This window comes from Aristolochia californica, unplaced genomic scaffold, assembly GCF_029961685.1.
Source record: "Aristolochia californica isolate CCGP_79_NKW_82.1479 unplaced genomic scaffold, dmAriCali1.0.hap1 SCAF_10, whole genome shotgun sequence".
Classification (NCBI taxonomy): Eukaryota; Viridiplantae; Streptophyta; class Magnoliopsida; order Piperales; family Aristolochiaceae; genus Aristolochia; species Aristolochia californica.
In genome coordinates, this window is record NW_027181771.1 from 21,684,980 (window position 1) to 21,706,833 (window position 21,854).

At 39.7% G+C, this 21,854-nt stretch overlaps 1 protein-coding gene across 1 annotated transcript; it reads right to left on the reverse strand.

The window, feature by feature from the left end:
• Positions 1 to 19,188: 19,188 nt before the first annotated feature.
• On the reverse strand, positions 19,189 to 21,325 carry LOC137942750 (biogenesis of lysosome-related organelles complex 1 subunit 1-like). Its single transcript, XM_068788490.1, has 4 exons — positions 21,213 to 21,325; positions 20,950 to 21,121; positions 20,182 to 20,387; positions 19,189 to 19,296 (listed from the first exon to the last, which is right to left on the reverse strand). Exons 2-4 carry the CDS (start codon positions 21,047 to 21,049, stop codon positions 19,207 to 19,209), a joined length of 396 nt encoding a protein of 131 aa, XP_068644591.1. The 5' UTR covers positions 21,050 to 21,121; positions 21,213 to 21,325; the 3' UTR covers positions 19,189 to 19,206.
• Between the last annotated feature and the right edge of the window lie 529 nt (positions 21,326 to 21,854).

Sequence of the window (21,854 nt, forward strand, 5' to 3'; positions counted from 1 at the left end):
TCCTTCCATGAGGCTCTGCTAGCATAATATAAGTGAAATTAAAAATCACACCTAGCGGCTAAGACATTGCTCCATACTCCAGTCCTAATGTTGGATGTAGGGCACACTCCATCCTCTATAGGTAGTGTGTCTATTGGCATTGCTCTGCTCTGAAGTGGCCACCTCAGTGTCCCTCCATAGGACAACGACTCTCAAATGGGTGGGGGGGGGGGGGGGACTCATGGTTTCCCAACTGTGATATTTTTTGGAGTCAAATAAATTATGGTATGAGAAAAGGTACTGAGGCCACCTCTTCTTCAATAATAATGTCTCATCCTAAGAGACATAATAGCAGTAGCTTTAATGTAACACGACCATCTTCCAACACATATAACACGAACCAAAATAATTAACTTGTAGACGGACCCATGAAATAATCATAATTTGATATAAATATTTTTTCTTAGATACATAAGCTTCATCTTTTGTGCTCCCCTTTCTTGGATATTTTGGTCACATAAACTTATCCACAACATATGAAATAAAATACCTCTTTCTTGTACTTCTTCTACTTCTCCCCCTCAAGCTAGGAGGTAATGGCAGTGATCTCAGCTTGAACCAAATATCATAGATGCATCAATAAGCCTTTAAACCAGGGAGAAGTGAGATATTTTCCTAATATAGCAACTCGAATAGTGACGTAAAACAAAGGGCAAAATTTGGATTTTTCAATACAACAGAATACCAGCATGACCTTTGATTCTTCCAATATGAATATATCTTTAAATATAAATCAGATTGACATGAATTTTTCTCCTTCTAAAACTAGACTTAAATATATTTCATCCAAGTATAAATTCTCTTCATCAAAATATAATTATCAGAAGATAAATAATCTGATAGATTTCGGTCTCTATCATTTGGCTGAACTAAGCATTGTTTCTCCTTTTTTTTTCTAGCATGACCATTGACTCTTGCAAGATCAATATCTCCTTATAAAAAACTCAGATAGAGAATTGGTTGAATAGGTAAGAAAATAAACTTAAAAATATTTATTTTGATATATAATTCTCCTCGTAAAGTCTCGTTCTTGATAGCATAAAATACCTCGAAAGTTGAAGCTTTCTACAGTTGTTAGAACCATTATTTCAATCTGACCTTCGTGGCTTGAAATATCAATTTATCTTTGTAGATAAATCCAATTTAAAATTGGTTTAATATTTAAGATAATAGACTTACATATATTTATATATATCCATATAAAGTCTCGTTCTTGATAGCATAAAATACCTCAGAAGTTGAAGCTTTCTGTTGCTACTCAAACCAATTTTTCAATTTGACCACCGCTCATTCAAATATTGATTTCTCTTTGTAGATAATTCCGATTGGAAAAAAATCATTTTTTCTTGGATAGTAGACTCAAATATCTTTCTGTCAATATATAATTTTCAATAAGAAAATGTCAGTATAGAGGTGAAAAACGCAAAGAAAACAATGGGTGTAGGGCCAAAAAAAAATAACTACGAACCTCGACTTAGGGTTTAGGGTTTAGAGAAAATGATCACATTACCTCTATGGGTTGACCACGTCAATGTCCCTAGTAATCCTCATCCCAAGGATTTATTTTGCAGCACCCAAATCCTTCATTGCAAACTTCTTGGATAACTCTTTTTTCAACTTTTCTTTTTCCTGTTTGCAAACACCTGCTATCAACATGTCATCAACATATAGTGGTAGAATGATGTAGGAGTCATCAACCTTCTTCACAAAAAAACAATGATCTGCCTAACACATCGAGAAACCATTATTACTCATAAAGGTGTCAAACTTCTTATACCACTGTCTTAGAGCTTGTTTAAGACCATACAAGCTCTTTTGAAGTTTGCACACCATTTTTTCATTTTCTTGTACTTTGAAACCCTGTGGCTACATCATGAAAATTTCTTCCTCCAAATCACCATAAAGAAAGGTTGTCGTTACATCCAACTGTTCTAAGTGCAAGTCTTCATTTGCCACTAGTCCAAGCATTGTTGTAGTAGTAGTCATTTTCACTACTGGAGAGAAAATATCAGTGTAGTCAATGCCTTCTTTTCATTGAAAACCTTTCACCACCAGCATTGCCATGTACCACTTGCTACCATCATGTTCGTCTTTTCTTCTGTACACCCATTTATTCTGCAACGCCTTCTTTCCTTTTGGTAACTAAGTCAGCTGCCATGTCTGATTGGATAATAGTGAATCCATCTCGTCCTTCATGGCTAACTCCCACTTGGTTCATTCATCAACTTGTACGACTTCCTTATAACTCTCTGGTTCACCTTTACCAGTCAATAAAATATAATTTAGTGCAGGGTAGTACCGCTGTGGTGGTCTACTAGTTTTGGCAGATTTCCTTAGTTCAGTCACAGGAATGTCTAGATTTACTTCTGGGGGTATGTTTTCCATGTCTTCCTGGATGATAGTCTCCATGTTATGCACCCAATAATGGGCCGAGTCAATCAGAGACACCACAGCTGAGTCAATTACTCTGACTGAGTCAGTTATGTAGTCATTTAGTTTATTTTCAAGTTAAATACCATGGAGAGGCAAAATTATAATTTTATCTTGGACCGTGTGGACATGAACCCTATTTAAGGGATGATATGGAATGAAATAGATAAGTCTAATTTCACCAAAAACATAGGATCGGTGTTCTCCTCAAGGAAAGCTAGGATTGGTGTTCTCCTCAACGAACCCTAGGATCGGCGTTCTCATTGACAAACCCAAGGTTTAGGTCTCCCTTTGACGAGCCTGATTTCTTCTCTCCTTCGTTCTTCCCTACGAATCGCATTGTGGATCTGGGACCATAACAATTTGGTATCAGAGCTGAAACAATGAGCGATTTGTGGAGCGTAGATGAAATAGGCACAGTATTCCGTCAAGCAATACGGGAGTGGAAGGTCGCCTAGAGGAACAGCATGCAAAAAGAATTTCCGCATTACGTGTAGAATTGGCAGCAGTGCGCACAGAATTAACTTCAGCAATACGGGATGATAGGCTTGCCCCGCACACAAAATTAATCTCCGGAATAGAGGAGATACTTCAGGCTTCCAATGAAAGATCTACAAGAGGGGCCGAAATCGAAACTCGTCGGGATAAGGATTCAGAGAGGAGGGTCACCATTGCGGAAGACGACGGTGCATTCTCGATCTCGACGAATAATTTCGCCCTTTTCGAAGTCGTTCAACCTCAAATCTCGTTGGAAAAGCCCTATGAGGGTTTGCAGGTTCTCGTTCGGCCAGAGGCCTCCTTCGTCAACACTATTAAGGTTGTTTGCCTTTGGAAAAAGCTTCCTAAGAGCATGATTTTCGGTGACAACGGTGGGGGGAGAAAAGTTGGCCTCGCATCCACTTCTCACTCAACAGCGACATACCTCAACTCATCGACATCAATGTTAGGTGAGTCTTCAAATACCTCTGTCCTGCGTGTAAAATTTTGGGAAAGGCAACCTCTATTTTGGGATACCGGTCAACAGCAGCAATTTTTTTTTTGTGGGGACGTCAAATTTTTTTTCCAGCAGTTTTTTCATCTCTTTACAACACGGGCAGACTCACTTTCTCTAATTTCCTCAGTCTCCAAATCCTCATTGTTTATGTCATGCGTATGGGAGTAGTGGCGGAGGTGATTATGGTGCCCCGCCTGGCAGTGAGGGTGGTGATCAATTTGGACAAGGTGGCAGCTCTCTTAGGCTTCCTATCTCTCGGCACCCAGCCAGTCGCAAAATGGGACTTACTTTCACAAACCTCTTTCGCTGGGTTTTTGCCCAGAAAGAGATGCGCATTCTGATGGTTGGTCTTGATGTTGCTGGTAAGACCACCATCCCTTATAAGCTTAAGCTGGGAGAGATTATCACCACGATCCCCACCATTGGATTTATGTAGAAATTGTATAATATCAAAAAATCAGTTTCAATGTGTGGGATGTTGGTGGTTAGGATAAGATCCGACCTTTGTGGAGACATTACTTCCAAAACACCCAAGGTCTCTCATCTTTGTCATTGATAGCAATGACAGGGATCGTGTTGTTGAAGCTCGCCTTGAATTGCATAGAATGTTGAATGAGGAGCATGAGCCTAATGTTGCCACTAAGAAGGCTACCGTTGAGAAGCAAACAGCAACGATGCCTCTGCATAGAGTGGAAAAAGAACACCACATGTATATGGCTTTTGAAAATTATGACAAGGACAAGAGTGAATCCAGAGAGGGCCTTGTTGTAACCTACAAGATAGATGTGGAAATGCTCAGCAGGATTCAGACAAGTGTGGGGTACAGGTGGACATCGTGCCAATTGATATGGCAGGTACCACTAAATTGTTGAACTCAAAAAATTGGGGAAGACTTCCACTTGCTGCAGCAATGCCATTTGACGGTCTCAAAAAGGCTGGCCTTACTGCCAGGAGTCCAAAGGCCGCAGCAATAGTTGCTGCAAAACAACGAGATGCGACATTGGAAGAACGAGGGTGAACAAACCAAATGCTTGTTGTTGGGTTTGAAGAGGAGGTGAAAGTTTCTTTTAAAAAAATTCCATCTAACCAACAGAGCATGCTTTTAGCAGCAACTATGCATGTGCATATCCTAAAGATGAGAATTGGTTCGAACTTTGCTAATCTTGCTAGAACAGAAGGTGACTATGATATTAAGTTAGGTGTTGTTGATGTCTTTTCTGAGCTTGACTCAGTTGCATTGAGTAAATTTGCTTTAAACATGTTCTTAGTTTGTGTCTGCTCTAATGGAAATGTGCAAGATGAGGAAGGGGCAGAAATATTCACTTCTCATTATGACAAAGCAACTAAGATGTTGCATCCTTGCGATCACCCATTTCTGAGCTGTATACATTTGCATGTGCCTGTCATGAGAACACTACACAAAGTAAGGTTGAACGCTCAAGAGAGTGGACCTTAACTGCAACTTCTACAGAACAAGAATCTCTTGACCTGATATATGTTGTCTTAGTTGGAACATGTATAATTGCCATGTCTGTCACGAGTGGAAGGTTCACTGAGGCAAAAGGAGTGATGCCAGACAAGTTAGATGTTTTTGCTGTTGTCTCAAAAACAGCAGTTGCACCAATTGAGCGGGTGAAGCTCTTGATCCAGAATCAGGCTAAAATAATCAACTCGGGCATACTCTCTGAACACTACAAGGGCAGTGATGATTGCTTTGCAAGCAAAACCAAGGCTGAGGCTTTAGTGTCGTTGTGGCAGGGAAATGCTGCATATGTTATCCATTCATTTCCCACCCAGGCACTTAACCTTGCCTTTAAGGCTTATTTCATGAGACTCTTCAACTTCAAGAAAGACAGAGAGGGATATTGGAAAAGTGTTGTTGGTAACTTGGCATCGGAAGGATGTGCTAGTGCTTCTTCCCTTCTTTTTGTATATTCACTTGATTATGCTCAGCATGAAGTTCGTAAGGCATACCTATAGTCTGCTTTTTAGGCTGTTCAGCAGCAAGCTCAGGGTCATGCACTGCAAAAACAGCCTCATGGAAGCATACTGGGCCCACATGCAAAGATTCAGGAAATGCATAACACAATGGCAGGGGCTTTTGGTGATTTTTGTTTAAAGGATTATGGGATGATATCAATTCCTGAATTCGCTCACAGGGTACTCACTGAGAAGGTTCAGTTCGTTGTGCTTGCATCTAATGAGGTTTGGGATGTTTTAAACATTGAACAAGTGGTGGAGATTGTATCAATGGCTCCACGCCGACCCTCAGCTGCCAGGGTGCTAGTTGATGCAGTTCTTCAGGAATGGAAACTCAAGTACCCAACCTCGAAGATAGATGATTGAGTTGTGATCTGCATGTACTTAGATGGTAAAATGGACTCAGAATCTGCTACTGAAGACCCTCCAAGTGTCGTTGTTGGTACCAATCCCATATATCAATGCCAGTCTCAGGCAAAGGAATTGGAGGATGGTCATTGGGATGAGCTGAATCTAGAACCTTGTCTGCAGCGAAATTTCACTGTAAGGTCAGCGTCAGACAGTAGAGACCACCCCCACAACAAAAGGGCACCTCTGGTGGTTTTAGCAGAAGAGGATGCAGTGTTGAGGAATGAAGATCAACAGTGAGGTGGTTTGGAAGGTGTGACTTGTGTGAATTCTCTTGTCCAGTTGCCCAGGTTCTCGGAAGAGAGCCCCAAAGACTGATCCACATCTTTCTGTGTAAAAGAGATGCGTGAATGGATTTTGTTGTAAATCACAGTGATCCGGCAGTTTCCAACTTGTGATCTATGATGAGCAGCGGAACATGATGCAAAAAAAAAAAAAAATTGTGATCTATGATGAGCAGTGAAACCTAATAGTGGGCCGAGTCAGGCAGAGACACCACGGCTGAGTAAATTACTCTGACTGAGTCAGTTATGTAGTCATTTAGTTTATTTTCAAGTTAAATGTCATGGAGGGGCAAAATTATAATTTTATCTTGAACCGTGTGGACAAGAACCCTATTTAAGGGACGACATGGAACGAAATAGATAAGTCTAATTTCACCAAAAACATAGGATCAGCGTTCTCCCCAACGAACCCTAGGATTCTCCTTGACGAACCCAAGGTTCAGGTCTCCCTTTGACGAGCCTGATTTCTTCTCTCCTTCGTTCTACCCTACGAATCGCATTGTGGATCTGGGACCATAACACTCCATCTCAATAACTGGAAGAACTCTCAAGTGAATAACTTCAGACTTCTTGGCTTCATCACTTGTGCTCTCAGACTTTGTTCTCAACCTGTCTTTATACATGGCACCTTCATTGAAGATCACGATCTTGCTCTTAATAACCTTACGACTTTGGTTATCCCAGAAGCTATAACCAAACTCAGTACAACCATCACCAATAAAGAAACATATCTTAGATTTAGCATCAAGTTTACTTCTAACATTAGAATCAATATGAATACAGGTAACACAACCAAAAACTTTTAAGAAATAAAGGTTTACCTCATTGCCGTTCCAAACCTCTTATGGTATTTTGCAATCCAATGGTGTTGAGGGACCTCCATTGATCAAATAGGTAGCGATGCTAATAGCCTCAGACCTGAACATCTTTGGCAATCCCGCGTGTAATTTCATGCTTCTAGCATGCTCATTCAAGGTCATGTTCATCCTCTCAGCTATACCATTCTGTTGAGGTTTTCCAGGAATGGTCTTCTTCATCTTGATTCTATTATCAGTATAGTACCGCTTGAAATTATCATCTACATATTCTTCCCCATTATCTGACTGCAAGCACTCCACCTTCATTTCCATATTTTCTAGCCCATGAGTGGTTGTTGGAACAACCAAACTGAGTTGCTGAAGAGAGCAGCAACGACCAAGGATTTTCACCTAGAGGAGTTGTCGTGAGCAGCCAAAATAAAGAGCTCCAAGCTCTGAATCTACAGAGAGAAACCTAGTTGCTAGAGGAAGTAGTGACGACCAATAAAATCTACTGAATAGGCTCTTGGAACAGCCACAACCGAGAGCTCTAAGCTCTGAGACTGACGACCACACCAACACACAAGAGAAGCTGAAAAATCGGGAGCCCTCTTTACTTCGTTTCTCTCCAATTTAAACATAGGGTTAGGTTAAGTACAAGACAGCCATGAGCTTAATTACAATCCAACCCAGCCCATTAATCCTTGCTTATTAACCTATATACATGTAAATATCTAAACAACGAACATTAATATAACTTCTAACTTATATGAATTCCAAAATATGGTCGCATTCCCCCTCAAATTGATGCTAGTAAGTCAGCCAGCAACAATTTGCCAACCAGACAATTATGGCGGTGTTGAGTTATTGCTTTGGTGAAGACATCAACCACTTGGAGATTTAAAGAGATGTACAAAATAGATATCACTCGACACTCCAAGGTATCACGGGTAGAATGACAATCAACCTCAATGTGCTTAGTGCGTTCATGGAAAACAAGATCGGTAGCAATCTGAATAGCACTAGTGTTTTCCGCACGAAGATGTGTAGAAGTAGTTTGAGAAAACTCAAGTTCTTCAAGGAGACCGCATAGCCCTATAATTTCAGAACACACAGTAGACATGGCACAATACTCGACTTTAGTAGATGACTTGGACACATGATCTTGTTTCTTACATTTCCAAGAAATCAAGGCATCCCCTAAAACATACACCAACCTATAGTAGAACGCAGGGTATTGGGGCACCCAACCCAATCAGCATCACTGTATGCAACAAATTGAAGAGATGAGCCAGTAAGAAAAAATAATCCACGAGTAGGAGAACCTCAAAGATAGCGGATGATGCATCGGATTGTAGAAAGATGAAGATGCTGAGAAGAAAACATAAATTGACTAACCTGATGAAAGGCATAGGAGATATCCGGGCGAGTCGTGGTCAAGTAGATGAGATTCCCAACACTGATAGAGAGTAACATCATTAAGAAGGTCTCCTTCATATTTCCTGTATTTCACATTCACTTCCATTGGAGTAGCAACAGAAGAAGTGTCCGCCAAACCAGCCAAGTTAATAATATCTTGAGAATACTTGTGCTAATTTAGGAAAATATCTTTGGCCTGATGATGCACTTCCAGCCCTAAGAAGTACGTAAGCTGGCCCAGATCTTTCATATGGAAGGTGGCGTGCAGCAGCTACTAGAGCTTAGTAATCAAGCCAGAGTCAGTGCAAGTAGGGATAATATCATCCACATAGACCAAGAGAAGGACTATACCCCCGATGCCGACTTGTGAAAGAAAAGGGAATAATCATACGGACTTTGTGTGAATTTGTGGATAAGAAGTGTACCGCAAAACTTCTCAAACCAAGCCCGGAGAGCTAGCTTAAGCCCATATAGAGGACAGCATAGCTTGTAGACATCCTGAGGAGAAAAAGTAGTCATACCGAAGGGAAGCTTCATGTAGATATCTTCATGTGGATCACCATGCAGAAATGCATTCTTCACATCCATCTAATGCAGATGTCAGGACTGTGATGCAGCAATAGATAAATAGTACAAACCGTGGTCATCTTGGCAACTGGAGCAAATGTATCCTCATAATCAATCCCATATTCCTGCATGTTTCCCAGAGCTACGAGGCGAGCTTTGTACCGATCCAAAGAACCATTCAATCGAAGCTTTACAGAGAAAACCCATTTACTCCCAAGAGGCTTAATAGTAGAGGGGCAAGTGACAACATCCCAAATGTGATTCTCCTCAAGAGCTTGAAGTTTTGTTTGCATTGCCTTTTTCCAACACTCATGTGTCATTGTCTGTTTGTAGCAAGAGGGAATGAAAATAGATGATAAAGTAGCCACTAGAGAGATAGTGGAGGATAAACCATACCTATCAGGGGGGCAAGATGGGCGAGTAGACCGGCGAAGAGAGGTGGAAGCAGGAGCAGGCGCCAGGTCAAGATAATGAGGGGGCACAGATAAAGTGGAATTGGGCTCAAAAAAGCTAGGCAAAATAGATAAAGATGGAGATGGCAGCTCAACATGAGATAGAAAGAAATATTGATTTTCAAAGAAAACCACATTCCAAGAAACACGTAGACGACGAGCATGGGGATCATAGCAAACATAGCCTTTTTGAGATATAGCATAACCAAGAAAAGCACACTTAACGGATTGGGTTGTAAGTTTATGTCGTTCATGAGCAGGTAGATGCACAAAACAAACATAACCGAATGTCCGAAGATCCGTATATGAAGGAGAATAACCAAATAACTTCAAAAATAGAGAAACGTGATGCAACGTAGGAGAAGGCAAGCGGTTGATTAAATGAACCGAAGTTGACAGCGCTTCACACCAAAAATGAGGAGGAACATATGAATCAAGTAAAAGACTTTGTACCACATCAAGAAGATGACAATGTTTTCTCTCAGCAACGCCATTTTGTTGTGGTGTCGAAGGACACGAACGCTGAGAGATGATACCTTTGCTTTGAAGAAAATCCTGAAACTCATTAGACTTGTATTCGCCGCCAAAATCAGAGCGTAATATCTTGATTCTGGCAGAGAATTGAGTCTCAAGAAGTGCAAGAAAGCATTTAAATATGACAAAAACTTCAGACTTAGCCCATAGGAAGTAGACCCAACTAAACCGACTAAATTCATCGAGACATCTATGCCACATCTTAGTTCTAGAATTAAAAACATTACATGCAAAGGAAAGTAAAGGAGCACAAGGAATACTGGTAGAGAGAAAAACTTGAAGCGGAAGGAGTCGTCCTACTTTAGGCCCCATCGCGATCATCTGCTCTGACGTTTGATTCTACACAACACATCCAGATCGAGATAACAGAACATTACAATTATTATCAACCAACTGACAAATAAAATAAAACTTATGGAGAGATCAGGGGATACGAAAACATCAGCTAAGGTAGGAGAAAGATCACCAACAGCACTTATAGGCAGAGAGTTGCCATCAGCAGTGTTAATTTTCATATATCCATCATACTTTCTGACATTGGAAAGAGAAATAGCAGTGTTGGTCATATGGTTAGAAGCTTCAGAGTCAACATACCATGGCCGAGTAGATACTTTATTCTTACCTGAGAGCCCAAAAGTAGAAAGGGCATAAATGATTGTCTGTTTTACCATTTTAGGAGTGAGTGTACTCGGATTTGTTGGGGCTATAGAAACAGTAGTCGAAGTAAACGGCATGGCAGGAGGCAATGCAGTAGAACTAGAAGCACCTGTGGAAGCATGATAAGTAGTACCCTTCTTCCTTGTCAGGTGAATAGGACAAGCAGTGAGGAGATGACCCGTTTGCTTGTAGTACTTACAGAACTTCTTGGAGCAATCTCGAGCAAAATGACCAAATTCTTTACAATTAAAGCACTGGACAAACTTCATGTCCTTACACTGATTTATCCCTTATGCTGCATAGGCCACAGTAATAGGGGCATCAGTATTAGCTCGATATTTCATGCCGACCTGAGTGGCAATACGTTGTTCAGAGACGGTACTGGATGATGATTCATCATATTGGAACGTGTTTGTTAAGCACCTAGCCAATACTACCCAAAAGACCGGCCTGTTAGGAGCGGAAGACATAGGTACTTAACCCAGGCCCATAACTAGGATGTCCCATAACATCACACCCCCCCCCCCCCCCCCCTTCGCGAGCTGACGACCACGGCGGCGCAACGACACAAGCCCGACCCGGGTTTTTATCCTACGACCTACCTGTATTTTAATCCAGCCATTGCGCGCGATGCAGCGACACTGACCCGACTCGGGTTTTTATCCTACGGCCTACCAGTATTTAAATCCAGCCTCTGCAGCCGGGAATCGAACTCGCGACCGAGGGTCGGCTCTGATACCAAATGTTAAGCACCTAGCCAATACTACCCAAAAGACCGGCCTGTTAGGAGCAGAAGACATAGGTACTTAACCCAGGCCCATAACTAGGATGTCCCATAACAGTGTCAAACTTGGAACGGAGCTTCATAAAGAATTAATCTCTCTTGCTTGTCTCATGCACAACTTGAACAACAGAGAGAGCAGGAACAGGAACATTCTCATAAACAATCTCGGCATAGTCGGCCCAAAGGTTTTGAAATCTAAAATAGTATTCTTCAATGGAGAGGCTTCCCTATGTGAAATTAGTCATCTCATACTCCAATTGAAACCGTCGAACAGTGCTATTTTGGTTGTAAATTTTGTGAAGGTAATTCCACATATCGGCTGCATTTCTATAGGGCCGCAGATTAAGAACAAAGTGTGGCTCAATAGAGCCATGTATCCAGGTCATTACTCTAGCATCTATGGTAGCCCACTTTGACAAAGTTGAGGCCTCTCGAGGTGTTAGATCACTTGCATCTATATGACCCCATAACTCTTTTCCCATAACAAATAAACGAAATTGAAATACCCAGGTAGTGTAGTTCTTACCCGTGAAACGAATAGATAAAAAATATAACTTGTCATATGACATGATGAAATACAACAAGCCACGCAGAGACACAACAATCCAAGGACAAACCTTGTTGAAATGCAAGCCTTGAGTCACCAAAAAAATGTTGAAAACTACATTCTGAAAATTGCTGAAAATTGCTGAAATTGGCTTAAATCCATGTGAGTCATCAAAATTTATGAAAAGAAATTAAAATCCCCTTTGCTGAAAAAAAATTTCCAAGAACAAGTGTTGAAAACCCTTCGCTGAAAACACCAACTCAGAGTCCAAACTCAAAACGCCAATGGTCATCTCCCACTACCAACACAGATCCTCACACAAATTCCACCAGATCGGCAAATGTCGAACCACACCTCATCAAAATTGGTGTCAATCAAATCATTCACAACATACAAAACAACAAAACAATCCTCTCCTCCAAAATGGACGATATCTAACCCATCAGAGACAAGGCACCTATGAGAAGACACAGATCGGTGGACCGAGCACCAAAGATTTCCATTCTTCGACCGGTTTTGCCGATTCCCACGCCCCTTAGGTCGGAATGTCAGACCTCTCTGAGAGACAGATTCGATCTCCGAAAAAAAATGCGAAATCTAGACGGATTCAATGTTCCAGCAGCTCAAGCATACCAAGAAAAATAATAGCAGCACCACAAAATAATAATAATAATAATAATAATAGCTCAATACCATGTCAATATTTTCTAGCCCAAGAGTGGCTACTGGAATAGCCAAACTGAGTTGCTGAAGAGAGCAGCAATGACCAAGGATTTCCACCAAGAGGAGCTCTCGTGACCAGCCAAAATAAAGAGCTCCAAGCTCTTAATCTACTGAGAGAAACCTAGTTGTTGGAGGAAGCAGTAACGACCAAGAAAATCTACCCAATAGGCTCCTGGAACAGCCACAACCGAGAGCTCCAAGCTCTGAGACTGACGACCACACCAACACACAAGAGAAGCTGAAAAATCGGGAGCCCTCTTCCCTTCCTTACTCTCCTATTTAAACTTAGGGTTAGGTTAAGTACAAGACAGCCCATGGGCTTAATTACAATCCAACCCAGCCCATTAATCCTTGCTTATTAACCTATATACATGTAAATATCTAAACATCTAACATTAATATAACTTCTAACTTATATGAATACCAAAATATGGTAACACTTCAAATCTGTCTCATTTTCATCCATTGTTCTCCATCTCTTGAAGGTATCAAAGACATCAGAATTCGAAATAAACCCATACCTTTTTGCTTACATCATCAATAAATGTCACATAGTAGTTAGAACCATCAAGGGAAGTAACTGTTGAAGGCCGCCACACATCTGTGTGAATTAACTCCAATTTTGTTGTCTTTTGCTCATTTCCAACCATAGAAAAGCTAACGTTTTTCTGTTTGTTGAAAATACAGCCTTCACCCAAACTTTTATTTACAATTTTAACCCTGGTAGTTTCCCTTTTGGACTGAAGCACTTAACATTTCCTTCTCACTCATGTGACCAAACCTATAATGCCACAAGTCAAAATCAGTAACAGCATTAGCAACTGCAACCAAGTCTCTGCAACTGGAAGTGACGTAAAGAGTTCCAGTTTTAACTCCTCGTGCAACAACCATGGCTCCCTTAGTGACTTTCCAGGCAGCACCATTAAAAGTCACATTAGATGAACCTCATCACCAAGCTGCCTTACTAAGATCAGATTACCAATCAGTTTTTTGCACATGTTTCACCTTGTAAATTTTCCACACCATCCCATTTGACATCCTCAAATTGACATTAACAATACCAACAATATCCAAAGGTTCTCCATCAGCAAGATACACCGTCTCATGATCTCCAACAACATAACTCTCCATGATCTCGCAATTCACAGTGGTGTGAAAAGAAGCCCCTGAATCTAACACCCAAGAGTCAATAGGGCTATATACCGACAAGAGTAAAGCATCTTGTACCTCTTAAGTCACCGCATTTGCAGCATTATTTTTCTTTTCATCATTCTTCGGTGCTCTGCAGTTTTTCTTTATGTGACCAGACTTGCAACAATTTCAGCACTCCACATTGCTTCCGAATTTGGACTTGCTTCTACTATTCCTTGACTTCCCTCTACTACTGTCGTTGTTGGAATTTCTCTCGAAGTTCCTGCCCCTAGTATGACACTTAGGGCAGAATTAGATGTCAACGATTCGCTAGAGTTCTTTCTAAGAACTTCCTCCACGAGAATGGTATCCCAAACATCATTAAAGATCAACTTCTCGTTGCCTACAGAGTAGCTGACCGCAGCCGTCATAGGCTCCCAATAATTTGGCAGAGACGCCAAAAGAATTAAAGCACGAACCTCATCATCAAATTTAATTTGAACGAAGGTCAATTGATTTACAATCGTGCTAAACTCATTCAAATGCGATACCACTAATGTATTTTCTGTCATCTTTAAATTGAAGATTTTTTTCATGAGATGTACTTTATTATTTGCGGAAAGCTTCACAATCATGTTGGACAGAATCTTCATCATCCCTGATGTGGTTTTCTTCGACGCCAGGTTGTGAGCAACGTTTTTCAATAGTGTTAACCGAACTACTTCCAACACCTCTCTATCGAGGAGATTCCACTCATGATCTTTCATACCTTCTGGTTTCATATCTAGAAGTGATGCATGCAATTTTTTACTATACAGATAATCTTCGATCTGCATCCTCCAGAACGCAAAAAAACATACCATCGATCTTGTTGATTCCAAGTGTTGATCATTCTTCGCCAACCATTGCTCTCAATCATAAACCAAAGCTTTGATACCACTTGTTAGGAATTAGACGCCCTATTTCCAAACTAACAAGAGCAATAATAATAATAAACGAGGAATAAGGGAAAAGCAAGCACGGAAAAACACAACAAGATATATATATAGTTGCGCATCAAGATGAGACTACATCCTGTTTTTCGCCGCTGTTGTAATCCAATATGAAGATGAAATAGTTTACCAGAGAAATCGCACATTTACAGGTGTTTTCTCTAACCTCTCGGGCAGCAACTAGAGATGCTCCTTGGATTAATATCATAAAACCCTAATATCAGCGCCCCCCAATTTAAAGAGAAAGCTAGGTCGACCGCATTATAGGAGTCAAATTTCCAAATTGCCCTTAATGAAACAACAGTCAATATATCGTCGATCCGTGACCAACTCAGCATAAGGCGTTAATTAGGCTCCACAACTTAACAGGTCTCTCAGGGATATATGTGAAAATATGTGATGTTTTCTCACACATCGATAACATGTTTTAAATTTTCAAGAAGGTACGATAATATTAACATTTCTAAAAATAGTTTTAATGTTTGTTAGACATTTTTTTTTGGTTGTATCATATAAGAAGAAAAGTAGCATTATGGATTTTTTTTTTTTGTTAAGTTTATGATATAGCAATCTTGCTCCCAATGATAATGAGCATTAGATAACTTCTAAATATGACTTCTAAGATGCTAACTCCCTCTATGAAAAAGAGAAATGGCATCTCTTAGCCCCTCTTCTTTCTACCTTCCATAACAAACCAAGAGAGGCAGGCACAACAAGAGAACTTAGAAGACGGTGCAAAAATGTCAGTTTGTACATTTCTCTACGTTAATAGTTAATCTAAAGTCCCTGGTCATAATTTACCTTCTTTACTAACAAAACAATCTCTTTTAATTTGTGCACATTGTAGAGTCATCTCATTTTTCTTTTACTAACAAATTATTTCCTGTAAATTTAGGAACATTGTGATCAAAATAACTACAAAATAATTCATCAGTAACATACCGATTTTAATTTTATTTGCTTTAACAAAGTCAAAAGAAAACGAGACAAGAAATAACCATAGTAGGCTATCACTTATTGATTTTTAACAAGCATTGGACACAAAGTTAAAAGCAATAACAAGAAATAAGTAGATAAGATGTTTAACAAGTCAAAACCTTGAGGAGCTCAAAATCGTAAGAAAAAAATGGACAAACTTACCTTATAGATCAAATTTCTTCCATCGACAACACCAGAAGTCAGTTACAGCCGATTGAGAGATGAAGAGGTGAGGTCTGGCGAGGAAGAAAATCGACATCATTGTCTTAAAATAGGGCAGCTTACGTCCCCGATTTTGCTCCTGAAAGTTTCGAAAGAGAGTTTATGAGACAGAGTTTCAATTTCGAAAGAGTTCGAAATTGAAATAAAAAGTAAAAAATGAAGCTCCCCTCCCGTCGTTACTGTGTCCCAAAAGGCGAAAAGGGTTTTATTTAGTAACTGACCTAGCTCACGAGCTCGCGAACCGAACCGCAACTCACTCGAGTTCGACTCGGTTACTTAAACGAGCTCGAACTCGATTCAAAATGTTGTCGAATCAAGCCAAACCCAGCGAACCAAGCTCGAGCTATTCGAAAACCGGCTCGGTTCGGTGCCATCCCTAAGCATATCAATATGGTGTTATATTCACTAAACCCCTTGGTAGACACAAACATATGATGTTTTATAACAAGCTAGGCCCCATGACATTTAGGCTCCAACTTGAGTCGGAGTTTTAGAGTTAATGGTACTTTAGTCTTTTCATAAGTAAGCTTGTCCCCTTTGGGTCTTATAAGTGTCGTCGGATGATATAGTGTAAGAGTCTTTATCCATTTATGTTCTCTATTTATTCAGAGTGTACGTGTGGAAGGCATTTGGGTCCATTGTTCTAATTACTCACTTGAGTGGATTAACATAAAGGTTATGGGACAAGATCTGACCCCTAACGAGCTGCTTTCTTCTACGCAGCTTTTCTATCTTCTCCATCCCCTCTCTTCTCTCTCTCTCTCTCTCTCTCTCTCATCTTTTTAGATAACTTTATAATCTAATTTTTAGAAAGTCAAACTATATTAGCTTTATAAGTCATATAAATTCCCTGTTAGCAAGTGTTTTGCACTCATTATAACAATGAATCGTCTAGTTATGAAGGATGATTGGCCACTGAAAATCCGTTTCACAAGCACCCTTTCAGCATCTGTCTTATCTAATGCTTCTTCTCTTCTCCACTCAGCTTTTTTTCTTCCTTACTATATAAAATCTAAAATTATGTTCTCTAATGCTTTGACTGACACTAAACTACATTAGCCATTCAGTTTTCGCATTACACCTCCATATGTGCATAGAACATGATGAGGGCATCGTCTATCTTCTTCCTTGTAGAGTTTATCCCCTTGCATGTCTGGTGAGCAGACAAATTCATCTAATTATCAATTTTTGAATATTGAAGTCATTCTTTGTGAGACTTGAAACCCTAGACCTCACACGAGAAACCCACAATGCGACCATTGTGCTTATTCAACGATAATTGCAAAAACCAAATCTTAAAAGCATAATTATGGCATTAAAAAAGTTGGAAAAGGTTGAGCCTCTTCTCCTTCCTTCCCTTTTATGAATAAAATTGGTGCTCCTCTTAGTAAGATGATACTCTTTCTTCGTTTATTATTTGATTATTCTTTTCTCACCTCTTCTGTTATTATATTCCTCTCATTTCTGTTTTTTAGAACTATTTTTCTTCCCTTTCTTTTATCCTTTCAATCCTTTCTTGGTAGAGTTTAGTTCTCTTATCTGAATCCACTTTCCTTTTCAGATGCCCTGTGGAATACTTCTTGAAACACAAATCAGGCTCTATTGATAATTCAAAAACAAAGATACTAAGCAAGTATGAATTCATATCATTGAGCACTTTGATGCCTGCCTAGCCAGTTGGAAGGGCAAGCTTCTCTCCAAGGCTGACCAGTTCACCCTCTCTGGCTCAGTCTGTATTTTCTGACCTTCCTTTTCTGGCCGGTAAGCATTGATAATAGTATGGAGCAAATAGAATGCTAAAGGCCTTCCAAAAAAAAGCCTCGGGAGCTTGGGGGTGAGGAAAATCAAAATGATGAACAAGGCTCCTCTCCGCAAGTAGATGTGAAAATCTAGAAGTGACAGAAGGGAGCCTCTCTCATTCAGCTGGACCATTGATCGCAGAAGGGACCTAACAAAGGAGGAAGTGGAGGAAGTTGGCAGTTTTCCGGGGCAGCTTGATAACTTTGACAGCAAAGCAGGAAAAGAAACTCCATTCTTTGGTCGGGTGACCCAAAAGGCCTTTTCTCAGCTGCCTGCCTAACAATGAATCCCACGTCGATACCGCTATTTGGAAGTTTAAAGCCCCCCTGAAAGTGGTTTTCTTTACTGGAGCTCTCTTCTCAGCAAACTCTCCACTGTTAACAACCTTAAGGGATCACCAGCCTCAGTCAGGGATGAGGCTTCGTGGCCTCCAAAACTAGAGCATCAATCGCATTCTAGTTCACTGTCCTACTTCTAACAGCATTTAGCATCACATTTTCAGCATCAGTTTCGGTGTGACAGCCTTATTTCAGGACCCAATCACCCAAATTATCAGCATTTCTCTACGAGTAGGGGCAAGACAAAGACTAATGTAGCCCACCAATTGTGCTTTCCTCATCGAACAAAGCCGAATTTACGGTGGTGTTGACTGGCCTGAAGATTTTTAGACAGCTTTTTCAGCATTGCATGTTTGGAGTCAAAGGTGATTCTGCTTGGCTATTGACTGGTGCAAAGATTTCAGAGATGTTCCTCCCTCCATGATGAGATTTCAGATATTTATGTTTGTATTCAGATTGAATGGCTTCAAGATCAGTCAAAGAGGGTCTATGTTCCAACACCGCATAGTGAATATGGACATTCTTTATTCTCTGTTTCCCCCTAGTTTTCTAATAAACCATTCACTATTTCAAAAAGAAGCAAGTATAAATTAGCTCAAGAGTTATTTTAGACCATTTTATCGCTTAGCTTTATCAACTGTTCCTGCAAGTATTCCACCTCCATAACCTCGTCGTGATCTAATACATCATCTAGTTTATCCTTCAGGTCCTTCATTATAAAATATTAATGAGGATATAACCTCCTGTTTCATTAGAACATCAAATTTTGCGCTCACTTGACAGTATCTTTGGATCATCTGCCAAGGGGTTAACACTTTCAGGAAGCCTTACAAAGAGCTAAAATCCACAAGCTAGTCACAAGAAAAGCCATTTCAGAAACATAACAAGAGAAATTCTAATGTCGTGTTTTCGAATATTCTGCAGTGAGTCATTTCATCTATAATAACATAGATTGATATAAAGAAAATCAAAGCTTGAAAGGAACAATAAGGCATTGTTATCTACATATGTAGCAGTAACTATTCCACATATATATTATAGTGAAATCTTAAGGCAACACAGAACAAGTTACAACTTTCAGTAACAGTTATTCCAAATCATCTTCACAGGATTTTAATAATCACTAGAAATTATGTTTGGTGAATGTTGCAGACAGCAGCTGTTATGCTTTTGCAGTCATAATCCATAGTTTTCATCCAATTCTCGAAGTCGCCTATCTCCTTTATCCAAGAAAAATGGCAAATAAATATGAACAAAAGCAGATATACATCAACACCATAACCAAAAATTAATGACTGACAGCCTCACCCTACAACTAACAAAGAAAGTAGCGCTACCTCAATACAACAAAGTTAACAACTACATAGCTTTAACGTCTATAAATTGGGCACCCCAATTTGGATGACTTATGAGAAATTTAATAGCTCTCACCAACCTATTTCAGAGCCCTCAACGGCTAAAATAAATACATGAAAACAAGTAGAAATGAACATATAAAGGATTGATTGTTTGCCAGGAGAAAATGGTGGACAAGGTTTGCAGACCAACCAAGCTTTGCATGAAAACAACCAGAAAATAGCATCCATAAAGAATAAGGTAAGAAATAATAAATGAGAGGCCCAAGCACAAAAAAACACTTTACAGTATGATATGAATAGTGGCCCAAAGTATTGATGGCAAATATGTGGGGATAAGTCATGAGATAACAATTTGATCAATTCCATGTGCACGATTGGCAGTAGAAACTGAAATATAGTTACACAATTTCTGTCACACCAGGCACCGGAGTGTTGGCAAATATGTGGGGATAAGTCATGAGATAACAATTTGATCAATTCCATGTGCACGATTGGCAGTAGAAACTGAAATATAGTTACACAATTTCTGTCACACCAGGCACCGGTGTGTTGGCAAATATGTGGGGATAAGTCATGAGATAACAATTTGATCAATTCCATGTGCACGATTGGCAGTAGAAACTGAAATATAGTTACACAATTTCTGTCACACCAGGCACCGGAGTGTTGGCAATAGGACCACAAACGTTGTAACCACAGGTTGACATTTAAAGCAAAAAAAGAACATAACAGTACCAAATGAAGTACCTTCAAAGCAGTGTTCAAAGCACGAGTAGCAGCAAGCCACTGATTTGTTTGCTTCGTGTAGCGCATAATAGTGCTAACCAATGCACGGATCTCAAACTCAATAAGCTTCTCATTTACAAAGATCTCTTCCGCTCCTCCATTAACGGTGTCTACTAGGAGCTCTGAAACATGAACTGCACTTCTTATTGCTTCCCTCTTTGCTTTTTCTGTATAAAACATAGTGTTCTAAACCTGAATGAGAACAATCAATGGCCCATGAGGAAGGCGAGAGAAAGACCCTGTAACAACAATGCAATTATATGTAATTTTTTATGTAATTATGCTTCTTGTTTTTTCTTGAGGCTGCCCTGTTCACAAAGGTAATGGGCATACCAGAACAAACATTTTGCGCGCTACAAATTGCTCTAGAAACTCAACGTAACCTCTTTCTCTAAGAAAACCGAAATGGATTTGACAATTCGCCGATTTGAGTCCCGTGGATTTACTAATCCGAACAGAAAAGAAGAATAACCCTAAACGATTCACACCACACTATTTTAATTCGCAGTACACCTGCGCTTCCTCCATCTAGATAGAGGCTTATCTTGCCTTTCAGAGAATGAATGATGGACCTCTCCTTCTAGAGTAAGGTCATGAGGCTCCAGTTGATGTCGAAGTAAAAATAGTCCAAGAATGATTAAATGCTAAAAGGAACGTCGGGAAGAATTGCTACAGATTAACTGAAGCGAATACAAATATATTTTTTATAATAAGAGAAAAAGAAATTACCTGTTTGGTCTCTTATCTGAAGGGAGGTATGATTGTGCTGATCAAGAATCTGCAACAACTCTGATTCTAGTCTCCCTATGGGTGCTTTTGGTTTCTCCATAACAACTCAGACAAATGGTTTTCAGAGAATGGAAAGGAGATGTCAATTGATGTAAATTAATGCCACCCGAATCTGGTATCACTTCAAAAACAAAAATTAAGCTAAAGAGTAATAAAAGAATAAGACATGTACACATTTTTCTTAATGGAGAAATCGCCCTCACTTCAATACTGAAGTTGTTCGTAGTTTGATGATAAATTTACTCCCAAGCATTGGCGAAGAAAGGGCAAGGGAGCCGGAGGGTCACGGCCCCTTCAAAAAAAAAAAAAAAAAAAAAATTATCTCTTAGTATAAGAGGGATGTACTATGGTGTTGTCTCCGATAGCGTCTCAATAGGGGGAGAGGGATGAATTGATATATAAAATAAATTATAAGCGCTTTAGGATACAATTAAAAATAAGTAGTTGGCAAAATAAAGGACACGTTCCAACAACCACTAATAAGCAAAAAAACAATTTTATCGATGCTCCCCTAGTGGTAGTCATCGATCAAGAACCCTTGCCGAGAAAATTTCACTAATATTTTTTATTAACTAAAAATACAAAAAAATTGTGGCTCTCTAGTGGGCACTCCCTATCTAGATTTCAGGTTCTAGAATATTATATCTTCTAGCTTTAAGGTACTAAAGAACCTCAATCACAAATTAATGTTTAATCATTCATTTTATTCTCCCATTGATTTGTTTCTTGCATGTAATTGATTGATTTGGCCTTGATCTTCTTCTATTGATTGAGTGATTTGAGATAATTGATCTCCTTGATTGATTTGGATAGATTAACCATGATTTTTAGGAGATCTTTGTTAC